The following is a 26,097-nucleotide window of genomic DNA, read 5'->3' on the forward strand; positions in this document are numbered from 1 at the left end:
GTCAAATTAGGACATAGGAGTAAATTTGGCGCTGGATAACATCCCCCATGAGTGTCAACGGTTTCACTTCTCGAAACATTTTAACAATTGCAAACTGTCTCAGAGACATCGCATCTGTTTTATCAAATTACCAAAGAACAAAAAAGGTGAAATTGTAAAAAGGTTTATTTGGATAAGATAAATTCAATCTAAATGAGAACAAAAAATATACATACTATTAAAAAAAAAAAAAAAGTCTTTTTAGGTCCTTTGTGCTGTCTTCCGCTATGATTTCCATTTTACACAGTCTTGGCAGTACAATGTCTCTTTGTGAAATGGACTTTTTAAAAAAAGGACCCAAAATAATTCAAATATCTATTTGTTAGCCAAATAGCACAACTACCCAAGTCACTTCTAAATTACTGTCACAACTGTCAATTTTCATAGATACTAATGTGCTTGAAAAAAATTGTATTCAGACGATGTCTCAGGGTGAATGATTCAAAAATTTTTGGTGAAACAACACTGCTGGAGGCCACTGGAGTGGAGTCGACAGTCAACAAAGCAGACATGCAGCTTGCGTCTGAGGGCACATGAGATTGCGTTGGTGCTCCAAATGTGGCCTCGGAGTGGGAATCATAGGGGCCTTATCAGGAGCAACTTGTCAACGGTCAAGTCAAAGGAAGCCCCAAACTCGCGCCAGTCGGGTCAGTTTGATTGCGCTAACGTGGGGGGAAGCCCCTGTGCGGGCCTCCTCGGCCACGGAAGCCTCCCCTGTCTCCGCGGAAGTTTGGTCGGATTCTTTCCCGACCTCTCTCTCCACCTCTTCCTGCATTCGGACCACTGCGCACGCCTCTGGGTGCGCCGCCGCCACGGTCGGACTTCATCTTGGAAGGCGGCGATTTGGGGCGCAGTCGCTCTATTTCCTCGGTGCAGCCGGAGAGGTAGGATTCAGGCAGAGCAAAATGTGAGGAGTAGCTCTCTGGGTTGAAGTTACTGTTGGTGAGAGTGGGACCGACTGTCAGCCAGCCTGTAGGGGGAGACAGGAGCCAGTCACAGATGTTTTACCAACCCGGCAGAACAAGAAGAGAAGAGACAACAACGTGCAAACAAACGATCGACACACCAGGTCTGATGGTCGAGTCTCGTCCAAAAAGGTGCAACCTCCTGCGCCCCAAACAGAAGTGCTCAATGATGTGAAAGATCTCGACGGGCTTCTCGACATTTCCCATCTCGGGCTCCTCCGTGATGATCAAGTCGATGTCCACGTTGGCATGGATGAAGTCGCCGTCTGTGCTTCTCCGTACTGTTCCTTTGATTCCCATCAGGCAGTGTTCCTAGGAAGAAGCCACGTTTTCACATTTGGTCTGCTTGGACTTTGGCACTGGAAAATGTGTCTTCTTCCTGGGTTGTTACTTTTTTGCATATCACACTTCAATGTTTCAGCTCACTCAACCAATTTTAATGTCTCACCAAGATTACTCGGTACCGGAAAATAATAATGAATGCTAAATTTTAGTATTATTAGTTGGGTGTGAATGTGGGGGCAAACCTACCTGGCCCGATGTGGAAAAAGTAATTGCCAGTGGACCGACTTGTTTAGTAACAACTGGTTGTGCCACCATTGGCAGAAATAAGACATTTGCAGTAACCAGTGATTAGGATTTTGTGTGACCGTGGAGGAATGTTGGCCCACTTATATTGCTGAATTATTTTACCGTGGTCATACTGGAAGGTTTTTAAGCATAGACTACCTGAAGGTCATACAAACGTAAGACCATACTTTTGATTTGGCCAGTTCAAAACCTTCCTAAGCCTTTCAGAGGTGGACTTGGTATGTTTCGAGTCATCGGGCTGCATAAGGCGCTCACGCTTGAATTTCAGGGCCAAGACCTGAGGCCAGATGGATTATTAGTCCACTTCATGAATCCAATCATAATTTCAAAAGTGTAGTTTGTATTCATGTGGGTTGTCACTGACATATTAAGATTGTCTTGATGAACCAACACATTGAAGTGAGAAATTCAAAAATAAAAGTTCAATCAGAATTTCAAAAGTGTAGTTTGTATTAATGTGGGTTGTCACTGATATATTAAGATTTGTCTTGATGAGCCAACACATTGAAGTGAGAAATTCAAAAATAAAAGTCTTTGTAATAAAATGAGTTCTGTCAGATGAATGTGCTGTACCTTGGTCCTTTGAAATACTGCTTTCGGGTCCAGTGCCTTTGTCTTGCCTGGGTTATTCTTGTTGGTCTTGATCCAGCAGATGTCTTCGCAGCGCCTGAAGCCCCATTTCCTTAAACACTGCGAACACAACATTGTGTTCCGCGTATATGTGAAATCATGAATCAATACACAATGATTTGAACGCTTGCATTTTGATGCTCAAAGGGGGAAAAAAAAAAAAAAAATTTCGCGTTCATTGTCGCTTCGATGCGGGATACTGACTCATGGATTTGACTTCCTAAATTGGTCAACAGAAGTCCACAAATCCTCATTTAAATATGTGAACAATCCATGGCCCGGCAGTCACGTTGTGGCCCCGGCACTCTGCTAATGTCCAACATCGAAGAATGTCATTTTATTTTGAGACTATTAATCAGAAAATCCTAATTACGTGCTAACATTTTTAAGACTTTTGAAAGACTGATTTAAGATATTTTAATGTCAATTACAATTGTTTTTAGATTTATAGATTCAATGTCTTTTAGGTTTTTAAGCATCCACAGTAGTGCGGAAATATTGGCCACTCTAGGTATGAAACAAAATGTACTCGTGAGGATGAAAAGGTCAGACTGTCACTCAGCTGGCCAAACAGGAAACGTTGTGCGTCTCCGCTAGAGGGATACCAAGTACATAATATTCAGCGGCACTGTGGGGGTAACCACGAGGCAACCAAATAATCACTCCACAAAATTGTCTATTTTATTCATACAAATAATGTTGTCATCGTTTGACTCAAAGTAAAAAAAAAACAAGCAACAAAAAAAAAAAACTATCCAATAAAAAGCTTTCCTCGAGCCACGTGGACACCACAAACTCGTGAGAATATGATATACGGTTGGCATTACCATTCTTCCCAAGTCTAGGCCTTCACCCGAGCCACACCAGAGGAAGACAAAGGACCGAAGGGCAGAGATCTCTTCAATCTCTAGCTTCATGATCTACAAACAAAAGGAGAGGAAACATAGGAATAGTCCTTCCTTCCATCCATGTTCGAGAGCACTTTTCCTAATTAGGATTGCGTTTGAGTTGGAGCCAATGCTAGCTCATTTCTGGTGAGTGTGAGGCACACCATGGACAATTGCAGGGCACATCTTGACAATCATTCACATTTACAGCGATGAAAAATCCATTGTCTTCAATGAACCAACTATGCATGTTTTCAGAAGTGTGAGGCAGACATGCTAATCAGCAGGCCACCCCACTGCCATGTGAACAGTCACAAAAAAAATAATTTCATATAAACACGTGCAGGTTGGATCAGTGGACAGTTGAGCCAGACGAATGTTCAGATGAGCACGTGTTGCCCTCTGCTGGATAAAGATGGCTAATATGCACAGGACGACTATTGCGGTGCAGCTGCTCACATCCATTCTCAGAATTCTTCCCAAGATAAAGTTGGTTTGCAAACTTACATCATCCCAGGTCCAGAAGCGCTCTGTGTGGCTGATGCCTGACTCTCTGTAATATTCCTCTAAAGGAGGCTCGAGCAAAATGACATCAAACTCGCTTTTTAAATCCTGCAGGTCAAAGTGCTCCAGGTCAGCCTGCAGGTACCTGAAAACCACACACACACACACACACACACACACACACACACACACACACACACACACACACACACACACACACACACACACACACACACGACATGAAGACATCTACGTCAAGATTTGCTTTGCAGTCAAACACACTTTCTGCGCTTCACCAATTTGTCATCCATCCTTTCAATCCATCCATCCATTTTCCGGTCAACTTCATCCTCACAAGGTTCGCATGCACAACAAAAACAACGTATTTCATGCTCAAACTGATAAACTTTGTTTTGTATGGGTTTTTTTTCTTCAAATATTGACTCATTTTGAATTTGATGCCTGAAACAGATTACAAAAAAGATGGGCGCATGCTCACCACTGTGTTGCATCTCCTGTCCTTTTAACAACACTCACTGTTTAGAAACTGAGAACACTAAAGGCCCTTTTCAATTACAGGTTGTGTAAAAATGGTGGAAATGGCGTGGAACATGGTTGCTGAGCCTACATGGGAGGGGTGTTGGTAGTGGAGATGAGTTCGTCCTTCAGTCGGATCAGCTCTCGCAGTTTGGGGTACTCCTCAAATCGATCGGCCAAGCCTGATCCCCACCAACAAAAATACTTTTTGAGAACGCTTCTTCATCAACATTCACCCGAGCAAACTCCACTCACCAACATCTCGAATGAAGTTCTGCGGCCTGTGACCTGTGTCGACAAAGTGCTGACAGTAATCGTTGTGAGGGTTCAAGCTCTGCGTACCCTGAAAGTAAATGAGTGGAGCGAAAACCCACCGCAACATTACATACACGTGGTGCTCTCTAATAACTGTGACACCTTTGAAACACTTTCAGAGCCATATTCGCTCAGCTATGCATCAGGCGGTTGCAATTAAAGAGATGTGGAACTGCAATTGCATCACGGTGTAGTATATATGTCGTCATAGGATGTCCTTATTTGGTGACATAGGAGTGCACAAGAAAATTATCTTCTGACCTTAAGGAAAGTACTTGAGTCCTTGTAGACTTCCTCGTATGGATTGCTTTCCTCAGGCGGCGGCACCTCCACCTCATCCTGACACACAGCAACAGAAGCATTTCTTGGGATCCATCATCATTCGAATCAGAACATCATTGTAAACCAAAGTAACAGTTAAAAGGGAAACTATGATAAAATGACAACATCATCCGGAAAAATATTTCTCTCATATCAGCAAGAAATAGAAACAGCCTGAAACCCGATTGCCAATCGTCTTACGGATAGATGAAAGGAATGAGTAGGCACTGCAATCAACCCTGAGTAGATACAGATAAAGAGATGCCTGGAGATATGAGTTCCATTTGTTGCTTGACCATGATTATATGGTGTGGCGATTATGGAAATAATATCAATCCCGATTTATTTGGATTGAGACTGAATTCACGATTTACATTCATTCATTCAGCTCCACTTGTATTGATTCAACTACTGAAGCTCAAAAACCCCAAACTCCCATCATAGGCTCATGCCCATTCCCCACTGCACTTTGAGTACTTCATCCTTTAACTCTCTGTTCTTTCTGTCAAGTTCAAATCGACCTTGTAAATATCATGAGAAATCAGCATAGCAAGTAAAAAAAAAAAAAAAAACCCCAAAAAACGGAATAGAAACAAATACTGATCATGCAATGGATGGAAATACCGGCTGTTCCTGCGTTGGCCTCTTTGGGAATTTACCGTATTTTCCAACAGCTGACAGCGCACCTTATAATCCGATGCGCCTTATATATGGATCAATATTCAGATTTCTTCGAAGTACTAGTTTAAATGTTCTGTAAAGCGCTTTGTTGCCGCTACATCGGTTGTGGAAAGCTCTGTATAAATAAAGCTGTATTGTATTGTATTCCCTTTAGCGTATTACCATCTATTGGATGCATAACGCAACTGCAGCCACTATTGTAGCTTCTCTTCTATGCGCCTTATAATGTGCTTTATCTATGAAAACTGTTTTAGAATAGGCCGTTCATTGAAGGTGCGCCTTATACTCCAAAGCCCCTTATAGTGTGGAAAATACGGTACATTGACTTTGGCATTACCACTTGCAATGTTTTTAAAATGCAATGAGTGTAATCAATTTTGTTGCGTGTTTAGTTAAAGAGTAAACTCCAACTGGGGAGTCATTAAAATTCTTAAAGCCCGCTTAGGGATGGAAGAATCAAATACGCAACACGCTTGCTACGTGGGGTTGTTTTAGGTCAACAAGATTTCCAGCTTGTCCTGTGATGTCTCAGTCTGAGCATTAGGGACACCGTGTAAAAGGTGTTATTATGGTACATTTGAAGGCTATGATGGTGCCACCAACACTCACTTTTTGTTCCTCCACATCTTCCTCGGTGTCATCACCTTCTGTCAGAGTCTTCTTCTTGGAGGTAGGGGCGGAATCATCCAATGAGGCCCTGCAACACACAACAGCAACATTATTGTCGACTGAAACCTATAAAATTTGGATACAGGTGTTGGCGCCTAATGGACTTTATGCAGGGCAACTCATAACGTGCAGTTATTTCTGTTGGAAACATTAGAAGGTGGAACAAGCTTCCGGTTTCCGTTTATTCCAAGCTTCTGCGATGCCATCTGGAGGAAAAATAAGCTCAGTCTTTTAAATTGTGTTCACGAGGGTTTTTGTCAGGTACAGTCAATAGATTGGAGCTGGTGCTTTTCAAGATGGAAACGTCATCTGAAGTTGTGACTTTTTCAAAGACGGAGGAATCGCTTCTGCTTTTTATTTGAACACGTTCAGCAGTGAGCTGGTACTACTTTGTACAAAGGAGAGAGAAAGGTAGGACATTTGGTGAGACAATTTAACGATTGCAAACTCCAATCACCAAACAACAGTCTGTCAATCTTTCTGTTTTTCTCCTTGCTGGACTCCCTGACGAGTCACGAAGCTACATGCTTTTCTCACTCAAGAGGATGACGTCATCTATGCTGTCACACAGCTTAGTGAGAACATTCATCCTCAATCCTCACCCTGCAGTAGTTACTAATAATGCTTTCAGTATTATGTTGTTATTGGTAGTCTTTGATGTTTTCATAAGCTCAATTTTGTTCCATCTGCACCATAGCATGTGACAATAAAGGCTAGTTTATTTTGTGGTTGTTTTCAAAACAAGCATTTTTTTCCACTGACCTACTTGTACTGTGACGCAGCAAATGGCAACATTAAAAGAGATAATGGTGCTTTGATCACTTAGTCGAAACTTGGAAAACTGCGATCATTAATATGTAACATATCAATTATGCTAAATTGATGCCATTTCAGCAGATTGCAAGTATATTTTCAAGAATTTGATGAAATCGGTATGGGGTTGGTTAGATTAGCGCCCGGAAGTTAGTACACCTCTTTATACCAAAAGTGGAAATGATGAGTTCATTGAATACATTTTGAGCCGCCTCTGACTCTAGAACCACTTACATCTTGAAAACCGTTACAATCAGAGTAGCCTTGAATTAGTTTGGGCACCATTTTTAACTGCAATAGTGACGTGATACCAGAAACAGTTGGAAGTCACTCCTAAAACCATGAAAGAGCAAAAGAAAGGGAATGCTGAAGAGAAAAAAAAACTGGTTGTTTTTTGTATTTTATTAAAACAAACGACACACATTTATGGTCTTTCTAGTTTTCAGTGGAAACAGTCTGCATGCAAAAACTGTAATAAATGATCAAAACACTCCCAATTCATGTATGCATCAGAATCATAAAAAAGTAATGATTTTATTTTTCTAAAAATTAAGCCTTCCTTTTACAGCAGACTCACACTGCATGGCACATGCTTTGACTAACATTCATAGCCAGCACTTAACTTTTTGTTAACTAAGCAAGCTGGGTAGATGATTATTATGATTAATTCTGAGGGAAATTCTAGACATGCCGCACTCATGTGCATTTATAACTTCTTACCTGCATGTTTCTCTTGTCTCTTCTATCTCTTTTAGTTCTTCTTTACTGTTGAGCACAGCCCCAATGCTGTCTGCACTCTCAGCTCCTAACTGTAGACAAAGTAAAAGTGAGTAATGCTGCGCAATTTTAATCATTGCTCCATGGTCATGCGCCTTTGTGCGTGAAAAAAAGTGTAGATATTAATTTCCATTGATGTATTGCGCGCACCATGTGTTTACATTCATACACATCTTTGCTATTGCGGTGCTCTGCAAACCATGCATGGGTGACAAGCACGCGAACTTGGGAGGAATATATTCCAGTTTTGCCACGTATTCGAATTTACAAACAGAACTCTGCAAATGAGTTTAGCACTTCGTCGATGACTTCATTAAATTACTCGGTTAGCTGCTGTATGAATAACAATAGTGCTAAGATACTTGCCTGCCGTGCTAAAAGCTGCCGCCTAAGTTTTTGTCGCTCGCGGATTTCCTGCAGTCGACTGTTCATTTCGTCAATTTCTTAGTTTTCTGCTAAAGCAAACTAATCTCATTTAATTCATCGGAATGTTGACAAAATTGACTGGCCAGCAGTGAAGCACACGACTAGCTAATGTTTGCTACACGGGAAAACCACCGTGGAAGCGCTCGATGTAAACGCCGGGGCATTTTAGTTAGACAGTGGGGGGTGGTAGTTTTGTTGTTCTAATCAGCGGAAGAAATAGCTGTGTGATATTTTTATTTTAATTTCTATGAATTAATTGATTTCGTAATGTAATACACGGCAGTGCTGTGCGATTATGAATGGAGCTGTATTAACAGAACAGAAATATGGATTGACGACACCGCCCATCTGAGAGTGTTTCAGCAATCTCCTGTAAAAAATAAGCACTCATATGTAGGCGTCATCCAACTAGGTCCCGACGTTGTGACGTTTGTTGCCGGCTTTCCTCCAATGAGAAGACACGCTACTATGTCGTAGGCGTACGGAGATATTCTATTAGTGTAAGATGGTAATAGTTTGTCTCTCTTGACACTGTGCGTCTTGACCCTACTCTCGGAAATGAAACAACAACACAATACTCCATATCTTCATTATGCTACAGGGCTTTTCTGTCATAGTGTTAACAATGTACAGTACTATGCCGACACTTTTTGTACGTTTGAAATTGAATAAAGTAAACAAAAAAAAAGATGCTTCAGGCCTACCAAGGCAAAGTAAATAGCGCCAGATAAGCCAAACATGAAAGAAACCACCACCCAAAATATTTGTTAAATAAATATTTATTTACATTTATTTCAGAATGTACCTTTCAAACTTCCAAACACTCTTCCTTACTTGTTAATGCCCCTTGGCCGTGTTTTATTTTGAAAATTTCCACTAGATTATTTATCCTCGATTACAACCACAGACCCTTTATTTTCATGTGAACAGCATTTGTTTGTCGCCCATGTTGGCAGTTGATTCTTAAATTCCACCTCTAAATTGCTTTTGCTCTCCAATGATCACCATAATGGCCAACATTAGAATCAAGTAAAAATGCATCGGCTAAGGCTTTACAGTACTAAAACGCACATGTACTACAGTACTTTTGGTTAAATGGTAAATGGGCTTGTATCACACTTTTCTACCTACCCAAAGAAAAAGAACTGTACTTAAAAAAAGGACTGTACTGTACTTGTTAAAAAAAATAGTACTGTACATCAAAGATTAAAAGTACGGTCCAGGATTTTAAAAAGTTAATACATATAAATAAACATGGAAATAATGAGAGTAAACGAACTGTTTCATAGCTACTAGCATCATTGGAATATTTTCAATTGTATTTCGTGTTTGAAATGTTGCAAATCTCATCCATCCATCTATCCATCCATTCATCCATCCATCCATCCAGTTTCTTATCCCTTATTCTCACAAAGGTCGCAGGGGTGCTGGAGCCTATCCCAGCTGTCTTTGGGCAGTAGTCGGGGTACACCCTGAACTGGTTGCCATCTGAATCCAACGGAATTGTTTTCATTGATGTTTTCGAAATCCACAACAGGGGGGAAATGTAAAGTAAGCTCTTATATTTGTGTGTATTTCTCAATGGCCCATTGTTTCATTTTATCTTGTACCTATGTGTTCACACAAAGTATCTCCCACATGAACATCTCCCACACGCACCACATTCCTCACACGATCCCACAGAATTTCACCAGTACTTTTCCATTGTTTGCACTGCGCATGATCCATTTCTTTTTAATAAAAACACTCTGCGGCGGGAGGATCCAGGTGGAACAGGAGATCTTGTGAGCCGAGCACACTGTGACCTCGTGCCCTCCCTGTTCTTCCCTGCTGCAGCAGTCAAAACCTTATTTCCGTGTGCGTGCCTGTTCTTTGCCCGGGTCGGTCGAGTCTTTTAGACTTTAGACCTAACACCATCCAATTACAGGGCACACATCGATAAACAACCATTCACACTCACAATCACATCTTCGGACAATTTAGAGTGTTCCATAAATTTTCCATGCATGTTTTTTGTATGTGGGAGGAAACGGGACGTCCAGGTGGGTAGGACGTCATAGTGCTTCATACTGACATGAAGCGTTATGGAGACCCAAGGCGTCAAGCAAAAATGGGAACGAATTCCACCAACACAGCTTCAACAATAGCTGCCTTAAGCTCCCAAACGATTATTGACTCTTGGTAAAAGTAAAGGTGATGTAACACAGTGGTAACTATGCTCCTGTCCCAGATTTTTTTGGGACCGTGTTTCAGACATCAAACATAAAATGAGTGAATATTTGGAAAAAAAAAATCCGTTTGATACAACTTGTCTTTATACAATTGAATGTAGGTGCAAAATGATTTCAAATCATTGTAGTGTATTCTGTTTCTATTTACGTTGTACACACTATCTCAACTTCACTAGGATTTAGGTTAAATATTTGTATTCACTATAATGTGCAATTGTGATATTTAATTTGACATTTTTTGTACATGCATGCGTCTCAGTTTTATAGGTGCTCCAAACTTCTCAGGGATCTGGGGCCCCTGTGTAAAAACTTCCATTGAAAACAGTATTTTCATGATTAACTCCTTTTCTGGACATAACCTCTTTTTGAAGGCAAATGCACCATTTGCTTTATGATTTTATAATGTGTGTATAGCCTCAGCATCTTCTTTTGAGGAGTCAGCCTGCTTAATGTGGATACCAACACACAGAGCACTGTAATGCAGTTTCATTGATCTGCTCCCAGCCCACTCTCCCTCCCGTCCCACGCCAGGGCGATGTGTCTGGTTGGGAAGCTTCGTTCTCCTCAGCTGATGCCATTCTCGCCGCGTGCGAACCTCCGGGATCCAAGCGCCAGATCCCCGGCATGACGGCGGTCTTCCTCGCCCTCACGGCCGCGCTCCTGTGGCCGAGCGGCGGCCACTCGTCATTTATTCAACCGTTCGGCGACTGCGCCCGGAGCCGTGGCTCAGGCGCCTCGTATCGGGGCGCGATCGACGTCACCGAGTCCGGCGCACGGTGTATGAACTGGAGTGAGGTGGGCGGCTTCACGGAGCGTCACCCGGGCAAAGGCGTCGGGGAGCATAATCAGTGCCGGAACCCTGACGGCAGAATCCGAGCGTGGTGCTTCTTCCGGAACCAAAGAGGCAGGGTGGACTGGGGCTACTGTGACTGTAAACAAGGTAAACAACAGCGGGCTTGGAACCACATCACATGTACGGAACAGCATATCCTTGAACATCCATTGGCTTTTATGCAGTATTAACATGCCATTAAAATTACGTTTTCAAAGTTATTTTACATTCGCAGTCAAGGAAAATAGGCCTTTGTCACATTGCAAAAACGTTTATTGTGGATTCAAATAAATCAGGAGATCACTACTTCCAAATCTCCTTATGAATGATCTACTTTGACACAATGGTCTGCACAATAAAATGCAACAATGTTGTTTTGAAATACTACAAAACAAGACAGTTGTAACCATTACAAGAGGGGCAATAAAAGTATGCCTCTGCAAATATAGCACTTATTTTTTTGTTAAGTATATTTGGACTATCAATTCAAATTAGGTATCTTCTACAATGTGAATGTAAAAACAAAGGACAACCATGTAACTACTGCTGTTGTGATAACTTTATTATTAGTGCACGTTAATCCAATTATTACAGTGCGTTATAATTTGCAATGCCATGCAATTCTCGATGTTATTGTACACCTTTTTTTCTGAAATGTTGAAGAATCAGTGAACTATGTTGGTGAGATTTGCTGTATTTGGGTGTCTTGGAACCATATTCAAAACATGCATGTATCCAAGAAATAACATTTTCAACAACATTTAATGCAACTGGAATAATAACAAATAACAACCTCAATATAACTTTTAACAAGTGTAATGCAAAAGTTGATGTGGTTTGTAAGAGTCATTTGATAAGTAACTCCGAATGGCCATCATTTGCCTGTGTATCTACTCTATCTACTTTAAAGACACCCTGGTAAATGGGCAATGACGTTAAGAGTGGTCTGTTGAATCAAAATGCCATGCAGATGTTTTACCATGTTAAAAAGCACCTTATCTGTCTTTGTTTCTTTTCATGGAGCGTTGATAATGTGGTTTAATGAAGTGAAGTATGATACAGTAATTTAATCATGCTTTTTTGACAGATTACTACCCACACATGAACGCAACTGCTGTAGTGTGTGTGTGTCGTCATCTCTGATAGATTTCCCTTGCCTATACAATAGCTCTTTTGCATCATTTTGATGAAAAAGACCTGCTTTTACACAAGGGGTCCCTTGCTGTGCATGCCAAGGTTCAGTTCGTCTGCAAGGGGGCCGCTCCAAATTGGATGGCAGGGTGGAGGTCTATCTGGGTGGTGTGTGGGGCTCCGTGTGCAGCGATGACTGGCGAGATGAAGACGCTACAGTTGTGTGCAGGCAGCTGGGCAGGGGGTAAGTGTACACACATGTATACATTCCCGTTCAGACATATGCGTTCATCAGCGGTAACTCACTTCGATGAGTGGCCAACCATTTCCTGACAGTATTATGTGCGATACAAAGTCATGATTGAATTTTGGAAATAATGTACAGTAATAAACCATGAATTTCCTAAGTGTTTTTATATTATTTTTACCATTTGCTCTCTGTTGAAGGCCACATTTTCAGATCCTGGTTTATGCTTTCATAGATTGGGCAGGCTTCGTTTTCATGTAAATGACCATTGAATTGTTTCTGTTTCCCACCATTTTTATTTTACATAAAAAGAACACTGGTTTTAGTTGTGTGCAACCATCTCGTGCGTGGCTTACATATTCGATGCAGGTGCGCCATAAAAAATCACAATGCTACGTTGTCTTAAAGTATTTGACAGATGGTGAGCGCATGATTGGAAATTGGTAGGAAGGCTTGAGAATGGCCCTTGCACAACAGCGCTCTTTTTTTTTTTTTTTGCTTTTTTTTTTCTCTTTTTGTCAGTGCCCTTTGCATTCCAAACCTTCATTCCCTAGACCCGAGAGGTATTGGAATACCTTTAGCTCTCCACTTATTTACCTTGTTACCACCACTCCTGTGACACATGTTCCTGCTCTCATCTTGCCTAATATGAACTTACATTTCCTTTCAACTCTTAACAAATCGTCATCGAATGTAGCACTTTGAATTGTAAAAAAAAAAAAAAAATGGTCACAAACACATATGTTGTCATGACTTGTGGGTCCACGTTGCACACTTCCATCTGTTGACACTAAAACCAGCTCTGGCACACATGCTTGCATTTTCATGCAAGAGGCAAACTCATTGCAGAATGCAGAGAGCGCAAATGTCAGCCATATGTCTGGCAGAATTACCACAGCGCTGATGGGCGTCACATGACCAGTTATTGGACACTGCAGGGTGCAAAAGTGCTTACGGTATATTTGCTCGGGAATGGCAGATCATAAACTTGCGTGTGGCTAAAGGGCATTCCAGGCAGCGTGAGGCCTTTGTGCTTTGAAAGTCTCCTAACCAGCTTAACAATCAAAACTGTCAGACTGGGTTTCTCTGTGGAATCCATTTCTCATCTCAAATCTATGTTCATTTTTGTTCAATTGCCTGGATTTATATTCTGAGCCCCAATTCCCCTTTAGCCTCTCAGGCCGGGCCCATGCGCTCCCTCTGTCTCGTCCGCGCATGGCTAAGTTCCACTGGCGGGCTGTCCGCTGCCAGGGAGATGAGCCCGATCTGCTTCAGTGTCCCAAAACCCTGTGGAATGGAGGCGAGTGCTCCATGAGTGCAGCTGTGACCTGCACTAAACAGCACGGTAGGTCAACAACCTCTTGAAGGTTTTGGATGGATTTGATGAAATACTTCTGTATGAAAGTGCTGAGTCCTATGTTCACATTTTCATCAGTTGCAGTGATGCTGCCTATACGGCTGATAGGCGGCCAGACAATGTCGGAGGGCACAGTCGAGGTGTTCCATGCAGGCCAATGGGGCTCCATATGTGATGACCAATGGGACGGCAGTGATGCAGAGGTGGTATGTCGACAATTGGGGCTGAGGTGAAGGCATGCGCTTTTAAAGTTCTAAGCTAGTCATCAACCAGAAGCAACCAGACAGAAAGTCCAGTATGTTTTTCAATACTTCCTCTACACTTTTATTTCTTACTTTCAGTGGTGTAGCACGGGCATGGCGCCAGGCCCATTATGGAAAGAGCTCTGGCCGTGTATGGCTGGATGAGGTGAGATGCACAGGAAATGAACTGACTGTGGAGCAGTGTCCGAAAAGTGCTTGGGGAGAACACAATTGCCTCCATTCCGAGGACGCCGGCGTCTCTTGCAGTCCTCTGACAGGTAACTGAAGCTACCTGCATCATCATGAAGTAATGGTGCTTTGATTCAGAAAAAAATAGGGTGACACAATCCGTTAGATATTTATAATACTCTGTAAATATACGGTAGCAGGATGCAAAATAATGAATGTCCCAAATAAACAGGACTCTTCGACCAAATCATCAATCATTCACTCTAACCAAAGGTTGTTTTTTTGTTTTTTAATTACATTCCATTACATGCGATGCAGTGCACAAGTGGTGTCCACATCGACATCACAATTCCTTATGAGCTTCCTGTCTGGAGTTTCATGGTCTACCAGTGCTTGCATGCATTTTCCCTCAGGCTCTGTATCACATTTTGAAACATGCATGATTTTGATTTTGATTTACCAAATTCTTTTAAATTGTTCATAGGTATGAATGTGAGTGTGACTGGTTGTTTGCCTAGACAGCCCTGTGATGGCGTGCCTCGCCGATCGCCCCAAGTCCGATGGGATAGCGTCCAGCTCACCCACAGCTCTTCTGTATACACTACAAAGGCTATAGAAAATGGATGTATGCTTGCAGTTGACAATTACTTTTGTTTCCAAGACAGTAGAATATTTTAACCACCTCCCGTCTTTTCCTCACAGTCAATGTCAGTCTTTTCTCTCCACAGACGGTACTGCTAGGTTAGTGGGCGGGACTGGGAGCAACGAGGGACGCTTAGAGGTCTTCTACCGTGGACAGTGGGGAACAGTGTGTGATGATGGATGGACAGACTCAAATACTCAAGTCGTGTGCCGCCAACTCGGTTACAGGTAAACAGTGCCCCCAACCTATACAGTATGTGTCATGTCATTATCTATTGCTGCATTACAATGCTTGTGTGGACTGTGCAGGTTAGGCCAAACTCTGGTCCCTGAAGGCCTCGACATCACGCCGGTCCCTCGCTTCGGGGTTGCGTCTGGTCCTATTCTTTTGGATGACGTGAGCTGCACAGGCAAAGAGCCCAGCCTATTGCTTTGCAAACGGGAGGAGTGGCTCCGTCATGACTGCACACACCACGAAGACGTTAACATCGCATGCAATGCAGAACGCCTTGGAGATGGCCTCCCGACTAGTAAGACGCAATCTTATCACACAGTGACATTTAAACTGTCGTACGGGCACATACTAAATACACGTGATACGTATATATGCATCGCTAGAAGGTCACTGTTACCGAAGAACAATCATTTGAAAGAATATCCGTCTTTTCTGTAGGTCCACCTACTTTGCTACAACCAGCAGATTACTGTATGCACTGTACATCCTGAGTTTTTTTTTAGTTTGTTTTTTTTTCATATGGACATTCATGCTTGTTAGCAGTGCAATTTTGACAGATAAATTGGCCGCTTGTGTATGAGGCGAGCATGGGAAGTAATTACCACGTCACTCCCCATTACACCTCATCATTGGCGAGCTGGCGAACGGGGAGCGCAAAACCTGCATTCTCTATGGCCAAAGGCCTTCAAAAGTGTCGCAGGTGAGCTGGAACCGATCCCAACTGTGTTACAGCAGGGCCGCTTTTTTATGATTACAGTACATGACGTTTTCCGCTAATGCAGCACTGGCTTTTTTTTTGTATCAGATAAAATCCTCATGATACCACATTTGCAAATGTATGTACAGTACATTTGTGAGTCACAAATTTTGAATGAACAAACCACAAATTATCTTTTTCATTATGGCGTAAAATCTAAATTGCAGTGACTTTCTACCGAGCTGCTGACCTTTCTGATATCGTCTTTCGCAGTGGTGTTAGTAAACACCGAACACTATCTAAGGTTGCTATGGGCCCCTGGAAATTTGAGATTATCAACCACAACTTCTAATTTCATGCTCATACAATACGTGCAATGATGATTTATTGATGTTATGGTGGATTTATTCTTGGTTAACTATTAACCCTGCTCCTAATGTATATAACACACATATTCCAGCGCAGCCAGGCATAGGAAACCAAAGTCTTAATTTACACCAATTTCCTCTGTCTACTACGTAATAGAGACGTTTGTAAGATCTATCTCAAACTCAGTCTGCACTCAATTAAAATCTCATTTTAGAAAATCCGACATCCCAAAAGTGCAGGTGGAGGGTGATGTCATGCAAGATTTTTTTTAGGCATGTCTGCTGATTAGCCTGACCTGCAGTAATGACTACCTGCTTGCTCAATGTAAGCCCCCTTTGCTTGTGGTCAAACATTGCTTGCAAGCTTTTGTGGGTCCACATATTGCCTGCTCAAGTGTAAAACCATAACCTCAAACCTCTTTTCAAAAGGTCCTGTAGCGCCACTCTTGGCATAAAGAAGTAGGGGGAAGGGTTTGGGGCGTTAGCACCATTAATCAAGCTTATGTCAATGGGATGCAGGCAATAATATAGGAGAAAGGAGCAACAGTGATGGAGGGAGCAAAGTTGTTTGAATGGGTTCAGTTCTGTTGCCTTCGCTACATACAATAAACTGTATGTGATAAGTCTGTTGAACGTCGCAGCAAAGAATGCTTGAGAGACTTTCCTTTGGTGAGAGATCACACAGTGGAGACAGAAATAGCTGTTTCACATGCTAGGGGTTTATCGATGCAGCTTAGGTAGCTTTGGCAAGAGCCTGAGTAACATTCTCCGGTCGCTAAAGAATTATGTCATTACTGCAAAGCATTTGTGAGTTTCCTTGTGCGGATTTGTGAGTGTTTATCTGTGGAACCTCCCCCAGTGCAGCTTGGTTTGTGTTGATTTTAGAAAGGACAGACAATGTAGATAAGCCAGGCAGGGCTTTCAAGTTACACTCTGTGGTTTGATTTTTTTCTTCTCTTGTCGGAGAGCATCACGCTGAGGTTATGTTAGTGCATAGATGTTGTCAGAAAACGATAACAATGAGCCTTCCTCTATCACCACCATAGACATACACTTGAGAGTGACCTAAATTGGTAAACTGCCGGCCACAGTGGACCCCAGATTACCCACGAATTGTTCCATGAATTGTATGATCTCACCCAAGCAATCAGCAAAGAAAATCAAAGGTTGCCAAAAAAGTGCAATGGAGTGATTTTTGAACTACGGATGCTTATAAGGACATTTATGGTCATGTGATTGACTGGTGGTAAAGAGTCCTGAGCAACTGTGGTGTCATTTTCAGTCGACAGCAAGTGTTAAAATGGACGCTCTCTGAGATGGACAAAAACGGGTTGATTTTATTGTTTGACTCATGTTCCACAAACGTAATCTTCTTCAGAATGCTGTGTTTAGACTTGTGGGGCTGCACAGAACTTATTCCTGTCATAAATTGACTTCCCCCTTTACACAGCTGCAACTGCTTTGATGAATGCTGTGAATAAATACCGTTGAAAGAAAAAGAGCAAGAGTGTGCATTCAACAGAGAGACGGTGGGAGTAAATCATGTTTTCAAAAGCAGAAAAAAAAACCCACACGGCTAAGTGGAGGGATCTGCAGGAAAGAAGAAAGGTGCTGCAGCTGTTGGAAACATGAGTCTACATGCCCACATGTGGATGTTTTTTTTTTTCTTCCAGACATGTTGCTTTTCAGAAGCATATAGCATTAACTAGATAGGGACTAAATCGCTGCCGGGACAGTGTCTGACTCTGTTCAGTCTAAATTAGGTGTTTGTGTGATCTCCTTTGCCCATTGGAGTTGTGGAAGAAGGTGGGTGTGTATGTTGGTCAGATGTTGGGGTTGTTACAGGTAGAGTTGTAGTGGGTGGATGTCTGAGGCTCATGAATACAGTTGGGGATTTTTACAAAGACACGTACATCTGTGTGTGTGTGTGTGTGTGTGTGTGTGTGTGTTATTCAGGTATCCCAGTGAGGCTCGTGGGAGGAGAAAGCCCCAGAGAAGGGCGGGTGGAGATCTATCTATCCGGTCAGTGGGGGACGGTGTGTGATGATGGATGGAATGATCGAGATGCTGAAGTTGTGTGTCGACAGATGGGATTCAGGTATGTGAACTGATCTCGGCAGCTGAAGATGGACAATATTGTGGTTGTTGATCTTCAATAGTAAATGGAATGCACTTATCTCGCACATTAGCTACACCATTAGCAGCCCAAAGCACTTTACAAAGCCTCACATTCGCCCATTCACACACACACACAAATTTTTACTCCATTCAGCGGCTGCTGCCAGGCAAGACACTGCCAGACCCACTGGGAGCAAATTAAGGTTCAGTGTCTTTCCCAAGGACACTTGGACAGTTGACAGTCAGAGCTTTGGTCACAGGATGACTGAGCCGCAGCCACCACTACAATAAAGCTAATTTGTATGCTAAAGAAATGACCTGATTATCAAAACAGCTAAGTTGCTTCTATGAGACAAGATGGATTTTGTTCATCCAAATGACTTCATCACAAAAAAGTCAATATCTTTCAGAGCCAAGGCCTGAATCCAATTAAAAATCTATGGAATGACCTCAAGAGGTTTGTCCAATAGAGATCTGAGATCTGGTTGTCAGGTGTCCATCAAAACTGCATAAGCAGGATCATCTTTGTCAGAATTTCAGAGACTGCCCTTTCATTTGAGCTCATTATAAAGAAAGGCTACCTAAAGTTGTTGCAGATGAAAGTAGTTCCCGGGGACTCTGGGAACAACTCCTTTGAGCTGATGCATAGCAGCGTGATCACTCTGGATGTTATTATGCTCGCGCTTAAGTAAATCCAGAACATCATCTCTGCTTGCAGAATCTATCATCACGCGTTGGACTTGGCATCTGTCTCGCTCACATCCCATCCCGTCTTTTTCCTCTGCTTTTCATCTCTTCATCTCACGTTGTATCTCTGTTTCCGCTCAATAACTCATCACACTCAAACTGAGCTTTGAGTTGAACAAAAATAGCTGAAGTCAACTGTTGCGTTCAAGATACATTCGTAAAATGTCTTGCCCAATAGTTTAACCGTCATTTCTTCACTTTTAAATAGTTGAGCTGTACATCATTTTGTAAATACCAAAATAAACAGCCTCTAAGGGAGAGCATATTGTGCTCCGTGACGGCATATCTCATTCATTCTGTATCCTATTATCCCATCCCTCCGAGATGCTGTCACCTTTTCCATAACAAGTAATTGTCGAGGGAGCGCTGTCATATGGACACAAAACTGTCTTCGCTCCCCCTGCAACACATGGCTTCCCGTTTTCTTCCACACGTGTGTGTAGGTGAAAGCCACATCTGGAGAACATAAGCATGAGAGCACAGTGGAGCGTGTTGGAGACGTGCAAAGGCCAAGTTAGGATCATCATTCTGTCTGAAGCAGGGTGTGGTGAAAGGTCGTTAAATACACAACACCTCCCCCGTGGTTAGACAATTCTCTTGGGGTGATAAAGCAAAAATGTACACAAATTATATACAGCCTCATCTTTGACCCAAATTGACTCGGATGACACATACTGGGATTATTCCGTCACACTGAGTCATCATGAAACTCTAAGGAGCATTTGCGTCATATTTTTATACTTGAACTGGGATTTGAGTCAGACGTTTATGTGTGGATTTTTTATTTTTGCCTTTGATATGCCTATTACATACAGTATGTCATGTCATTTTCAATATGCTTGTAAATAGAAACGTTTTATTTTTATTTTTTTGGCAACTGTGGTATTTTATTCTACCTTTTTTATGTCAACTTCTATATTCATATTTGATTTATATATTTTAATATAGTGCTCATTGTTAGCGCATTGTTAAATTTTTTTTAAAATTAATTAGTTAACTTGTCCGTATAATCAAATGGGACTCAGTATTAATCCGCACAAATAAAATGAAATTGGGAAATACTAACACTTAGCTTAATATTGTTCCGTTGAAATACACTGGATTGTGACATTGCTGATAAATTATAATCATTGGGAAAACATGCTCAACCTGGCGCTTGTCCTCTCCAGCGGGCCGGCCAAAGCCCGTGTGATGGCGTACTTTGGCGAGGGGACGGGGCCCATCCACGTCGACAACGTGAAATGCAGCGGCGATGAGCGCTCCATCGCCGACTGCATCAAGCAGGCCCCCGGCATTCACAACTGCCGCCATAGCGAGGACGCTGGAGTCATCTGTGACTATGGTGAACTCCAGCCAGGCCACAAAGAGGCCAAAGGTGAGTCGGTTACGACGGTATATTTTTCTTTTCTGGATTGTTTGATACCAATCTGAGCGGCCTGCGAATCATCGGTTGTGTCTTCGTGTGATATGAGTCTGCACAGCCCTGTGCGGCGTACTGTACTGAGAAACTAATGAGCCAGGATAACTCAGGGTGATATTTTTAGCAAGGCCCTTCTTAGTGTGTGTAAATATGTCCAGATGGTGAAATAGACCCTTTCTATGTTATTGATTCACCCTGTCTGCCACACCTGGAGGCAGACTCACGTTGCTGTTTGTTTCCTGCACATTACACTAGCTGTGGACACTTGCATACTCTGTAGTAAGTCAACACCTCTGATAAATGACCTTACTTTTGGATATTTAGTCAATGATTATATTCCTTGCGCAAGACAGACCACTGTGCATTATAAAAAGAAGAATTTCAAGACATAAATGAGAAAAAAAAAGTAATATTACAACAACAGAACCTGACAATATGGTTAAGCAATCACCGCCGTCCCAGACTTTCTCACACACGCTGATAGATAAACATCTCTCTTCTGTCTCGATCAGCTCCTGTCAATCAGATTTGTGGGCTGCGGCTCATACACACTCGGCAGCGTCGAATCATCGGAGGAGAGAACTCTCTGAGGTGAGGCCAAAATGTGATGGAAGAGATTTAAAAAAGACCCACGGATTAGGATATGCGTTATGGAACACCTTTTATAGTCAAAATAATACAATGGCAACAATTTATCTGAAGCGCAGCGAGACAAGACAATTTTATTATACGTGACAGTAAGTGACGGAGAATGTCAGCAGTACGGCTCAGCCCTCACTTAAATAAACAGAGTACAGTACTTAGATTAAACCATAAACAACTCCAGACACTTTGTTTGTGTTCACGTGCGAGAATTAAGATGGGAGGAGGACATGTGCAAAGTACATTATTTTCTATGCAAGTCAAAATTTTTGTTCCCGGGGCAAGTCTAGCGCAGTGCGCATGGGTGGTGAGCCTTTGTGTCTGTAAAAATTGGTGGAATGGGGCGTTTGCGCCTTTGTGAGCCATTGTGGGATGCAACGTAGTGTTTTCCCGGCCAGTCCTTGGAGCAACCCTCATTTGCATCAAAATCGGAGTGTATGCCATAGTACCTATGCCGCGCCTGAACATTGCAGAAAAAGAAATTAGACTTGCTGGAGTTCGTGCATGACGTTGGAATGTAAACTGTAATATCTCGGCTTCCGGATGATGAAGTAAGCCGTGTTTGTGACATGCAGTTGGTGACTGCCTTGTACCTACTGGATGTGCGTCCGTGAGTGCCATAGTGAAGGGGGTGCTATTAAAATATTTTTTAAGATGGTAATAATTATAATTCATTGAATGTGTTGATTCCTACAATAATTCAGAGGGATTATCACACGCCGGTGACCTATATATGAATGAAATAACATGAGGTCCACCACACACGTCCGTGGATCTACAATTCTGTCTGCCCGCGCCTCGATTAAAGACACCAAAATCGCGTTGACCACCTATGCTGTAAAATAGACCACCTATTAGCCAGTCTAAAAGGTTGTCTACTTTTTGTTACCAAATTGCGAGATGCGCTGGGGGGTGCGGCAGGTGTGTCCAATGAAGCGTAACTTCCAATGTTTAACAATTCACTTTCCATTTTCAATACCTAATGTGCATTGGGGACCATGCATTCAGCCAAAGTAGATCATATTGAACTATCCAGTGATCATTTTGTGATCAATTTGTTCATAACCAATTTCACTCAATTGACAAAATTCACTCTGTTTTCCTGAGTGCATTTACATTTGTGTCTTAGGAGTGGCTGGCCATGGCAGGCTGCGATACGTTTGCGGGGGTCCCGAGGAGACGGGAGGCTGGTGTGTGGAGCGACTCTGATTGACACCTGTTGGGTCCTCACATCGGCACACTGCTTCAAGAAGTAAAAGCATACACCTGATATGTTTATTTCACATGCACAAGCATCTTGGGGAATGCAATCTCTCATTCATGGAAACGAACAAGCAAAATGAGACCTGTTAGGAGCTTGAACATATTTTCCAGTTGAAAATGTTTGCCATCGGCAGTTCCAGGCTTCTGTACTTATCCTAGTTCATTTCAGGAGCAACAAGAGTTCACGCAAATTTAAGTATGGAAAACAATCAGAGCAAAATGTGTTGTTACATTCAAATTTTGGCTTAACTGGAAGTGATTTGTTTTGATCGTGCAATTTGTCACATTCCAGTAGGAAGATAAAATGGCATTAAAAAAAAAACAAACACATTACAGACTTCATAAGAAGGAGTTCTGCAACGTTCCTGGTAAACAACCTACCTAACAGATTTATGCTTTTCCACATAAACTGAGTCGTGGAAGTTTGGCTTCAACATAAATTTTCCTTAAGGTGTGTTTTCAGTGAAGATACTCAATAATAAAATTCTTGTAACTGACCACTGGATTTTTTATTCCCAAATGAATCCACGTGGACGTAATCTTGGAAGTGCCATGGTGAAGTGATCAGCTGTGGTTTGGTGCTCACCGTATAGTTAATCCATAAATGTCATCTGGTTCGCTAATGCACACAGCAGAGAAGTCAGCAGGAAGGAAAAGTGGTGGTTTGTTATAGAACACATATAGCCTGCATTTAATTTTATACCCAAACCTGACCTCAACACCGACCCCACACCAATAAATCCCAACTTTTCCACATTAAGAAGAGGAAGAAGTAACTCACTATACCCTTCTCTTTAACTTTTCATAAACCATTCCCACGGTCTTTTGTTTTCACTACTGGAGGTGTAAAACCAAACAGCTAAAAAAAATGTTAAGGTGATTGACAGAAAAAAACCACTGAAAACCTGCGATGAATCTTAAAACCTTCTGGAAATTCAAAATAGATTTGACTTCCACTTTCTTCAAATAGGGGCTGGAAAATGGTTGGAAAGTTGAACAGTAATCACCCCTGTACCACTTCTCTGTGGGAATCCAAGTATTGAGCCACCCATCCACTACAACTACAGGAAGTGAAATTGGAAGAAAACATGCTTTATAAAAGTCCATAATTTCAACTACGAACAATTAAATTCAATATATTTTTCTCAAAATGTACAACGTACTAATTGGCAATGGAAAGAAGTGTCTCCATATGGCGCTTTATCATTATAGTATTTATATCAGTAAGTCCAAGTCCAAGTCACCTTTATTGTCAAATGTGCTCTTTGTGCAACATACAGCACAGATGAAATTCCTTTCCTCTCAACCACAGGAGAGAGAGGAGCAGCTACGGGTGCCCGCGCCAGCCATCTACAGAACAGTTAACATAAAATGATAAAATAACACAACACAACACATAAGATACAGACAGTCGTGCAATCTTAACCACTTTTTCTGCATACACTTTGTTGTTTGAAGCAGTTACAGATGAAAGAAGAGAGAATCAAAGTGTCCTTTCACCAGTGGATCAAAGACGTCATGCTGAAAATGTGCACACGTCTGCTACAAGCTCAGTTTGAAAGCAAACAAGAAGCTGTAGCGTCCATTGACGAAAAAGAGATTGGCTCACATCTCTTGTCCCATGTAAATCCGCTTCAATTCCAAGCAGCGACTTCCAGTAATCAGTAATATGTAAGCATTAATTATATAATAGCTTTAGATAACTAACACAAACTATATACAGTATTTTAAAATGATAAAGATAGCCAAAAAGATCAAAATCAGGGTCAAAACGACACCAAAATTAAATAATTTAATAATAAAGCAAATACATTTCGGACTTTCAGGTCAAATTGTTCCATATCCTTGTCCTCCAAGAATATCTTGATGGATCTCGCTTTGTGGGTCATAGAAAAGGGCCTTCTTGAAACTGTTCCCACAAAGTTGGAAGCATAGATTGGCAGAAATGGCTTGGTGAGATAGAGAATTGACGTTCAAGGATAATTACATATATTTAAAATCTACCCTAACTCGATTGGTTATTTGGTTGATGAAGAGTCGAAAGACATGCAATGAGTGGCATTTTAAAACCAAACAAAAAAGAAGAAATATCCACTCATACACTAAGAATGTCACTTTTGTAGGATTTTAAAAATGAGAAAAAATGAAATATATATACTCGCACACAAAGATGTCATTTTATTGGGATTTGAAAAACTAAAATGAAAAAAACACACACACTTGGAATGTCGTTTAGTGGGATTTTCCCTTTTTTTGCTTCTTACAAATTGTCATAAATCAAACAATGAGTCTGCCTCATTAAAAATGCATATTTGGCTAAGATAAGATTGAAAATGTCATGTGTGACTAACGCACCTCTTGCATTTTAAATCCCAGCTGGCCTACTCCCCTCTCCTCACCTTTTCTCTGTGCACATGATTTTTCAAGCATCAGTATTCAGCTCGGAAGCCACGTCATGTATGACACGACTATTGGTGCTCCGTGCGGCTCAGAAAAGATGACCTGATATTATTTGGCCTCCATGCAGCTTATCTCTATTTATATTTTGGGACTGTACAGCTCAGGGCCTGCCAACTGTAACAAAACTCGAGACCATTTTGAACATGGAAAAGGTAACTTGGGTATCATGATTACTTACTGGATACCTGATACCAAACACATTAACAGATGGATGGAGTGTGTGTTTATAGATGTCAAAACGTTTTTAAGTGTTCGACCATTCTGTTTGCATTGTTGAGGTATTTTCTTGGTCTTCTGACGTGGCTCTTTCAAAAGTTATTTTCCTCCTTCTCTGTCGGCCTCAAGATAACCCACTTTTTGCCTCCTCAGACACGTTTTCAGAAACGCCCAAACATGTCAACAAGTGACTAGAAAGGCTTCATCGTGTGCCCTTGTGACGCAGATCGAATCATAAACTTGCTGACAGAATGACAGATTTACTGTTATCATTCTCAAATCGTTTTTGAGTGTGTTTGGGATCCAGTAAAATGAAATACCGTATTTTCCGCACTATAAGGCCCACCTAAAAGCATTGCATTTTCTCAAAAGCTGACAGTGCGCTTTATAATCCACTCTGCCTTATATTCGGATCAATATTCTGATTTCTTTGACATAGTATTTTAAATGTTCTGTAAAGCACTTTGTTACAGCTGCAACGGTTGTGGAGGCTCTATATAAATAAAGCTGGATTGTAACTTTAGCATAGCTCTATCCAGTTGATGCATAACGCAACCGCAGCCAGGGCTCTATATAAATAAAGCTGTATTTTATTGTATTATATCCCCTTAAGCGTAGCTCCATCCAGTAGATGCATAATGCAACCGCAGCCACAATAGTAGCTTCTATTCTAGGCACTGGCGGGCCGTGCATTTCAACCTTAGGCCTTCAGTGACGTCACATACATACACAATATAGGCTCGTCAAGCAGCACTTAATTTCAGGAGCATTTAAAACCATCAAGTATGCATTCACAATTAAGAGCAGGAAACTAAATTTACAGATAGTCGAAAATAAAAAGATGATTTAAAAATACGAAATAAAATGCCACCCAAATTACGCTGTGTGATCTTAAACAAGTCTGT

General features: G+C 41.7%; 2 protein-coding genes across 3 annotated transcripts in view; one reads left to right on the plus strand and one right to left on the minus strand.

Moving 5' to 3' along the window:
* Window positions 1-147: 147 nt before the first annotated feature.
* Window positions 148-8,512, minus strand: mettl14 (methyltransferase 14, N6-adenosine-methyltransferase non-catalytic subunit). Its single transcript, XM_019876777.1, has 11 exons — window positions 8,096-8,512; window positions 7,673-7,761; window positions 6,080-6,167; window positions 4,730-4,807; window positions 4,409-4,496; window positions 4,245-4,335; window positions 3,620-3,761; window positions 3,053-3,145; window positions 2,169-2,285; window positions 1,106-1,316; window positions 148-1,009 (listed from the first exon to the last, which is right to left on the minus strand). The coding sequence occupies exons 1-11, from the start codon at window positions 8,159-8,161 to the stop codon at window positions 702-704; spliced, it is 1,371 nt and encodes a 456-aa protein (XP_019732336.1). The 5' UTR covers window positions 8,162-8,512; the 3' UTR covers window positions 148-701.
* Window positions 7,713-26,097, plus strand: part of prss12 (serine protease 12) — a 25,113-nt gene continuing 6,728 nt past the window's right edge. Inside the window, exons 1-12 of one of the 2 annotated variants that reach the window (XM_019876775.1) lie at window positions 7,713-7,778; window positions 10,891-11,326; window positions 12,455-12,593; window positions 13,769-13,941; window positions 14,032-14,182; window positions 14,295-14,473; window positions 15,113-15,254; window positions 15,336-15,556; window positions 18,283-18,424; window positions 20,361-20,566; window positions 21,124-21,202; window positions 22,383-22,505. In XM_019876775.1, the coding sequence (XP_019732334.1) occupies window positions 11,011-11,326; window positions 12,455-12,593; window positions 13,769-13,941; window positions 14,032-14,182; window positions 14,295-14,473; window positions 15,113-15,254; window positions 15,336-15,556; window positions 18,283-18,424; window positions 20,361-20,566; window positions 21,124-21,202; window positions 22,383-22,505 (1,871 nt within the window). In that variant the 5' untranslated portion in view covers window positions 7,713-7,778; window positions 10,891-11,010. The remainder of the gene's footprint in view (window positions 7,779-10,890; window positions 11,327-12,454; window positions 12,594-13,768; window positions 13,942-14,031; window positions 14,183-14,294; window positions 14,474-15,112; window positions 15,255-15,335; window positions 15,557-18,282; window positions 18,425-20,360; window positions 20,567-21,123; window positions 21,203-22,382; window positions 22,506-26,097) is intronic. The other variant, XM_019876776.1, reaches the window with a different exon arrangement.

This window comes from Hippocampus comes, unplaced genomic scaffold, assembly GCF_001891065.2.
Source record: "Hippocampus comes isolate QL1 unplaced genomic scaffold, H_comes_QL1_v1.1 scaffold51, whole genome shotgun sequence".
NCBI classification, from domain to species: Eukaryota; Metazoa; Chordata; class Actinopteri; order Syngnathiformes; family Syngnathidae; genus Hippocampus; species Hippocampus comes.

Coding starts and splice junctions, on each gene's coding strand:
- mettl14 (XM_019876777.1), bottom strand. CDS start 8,161: ATGAACAGTCGACTGCAGGAAATCCGCGAGCGACAAAAACTTAGGCGG. Junction 7,762..8,095: donor GGCAGCTTTTAGCACGGCAG/GCAAGTATCTTA, acceptor CTTTGTCTACAG/TTAGGAGCTGAGAGTGCAGA. Junction 4,336..4,408: donor GAACTTCATTCGAGATGTTG/GTGAGTGGAGTT, acceptor GGTGGGGATCAG/GCTTGGCCGATCGATTTGAG.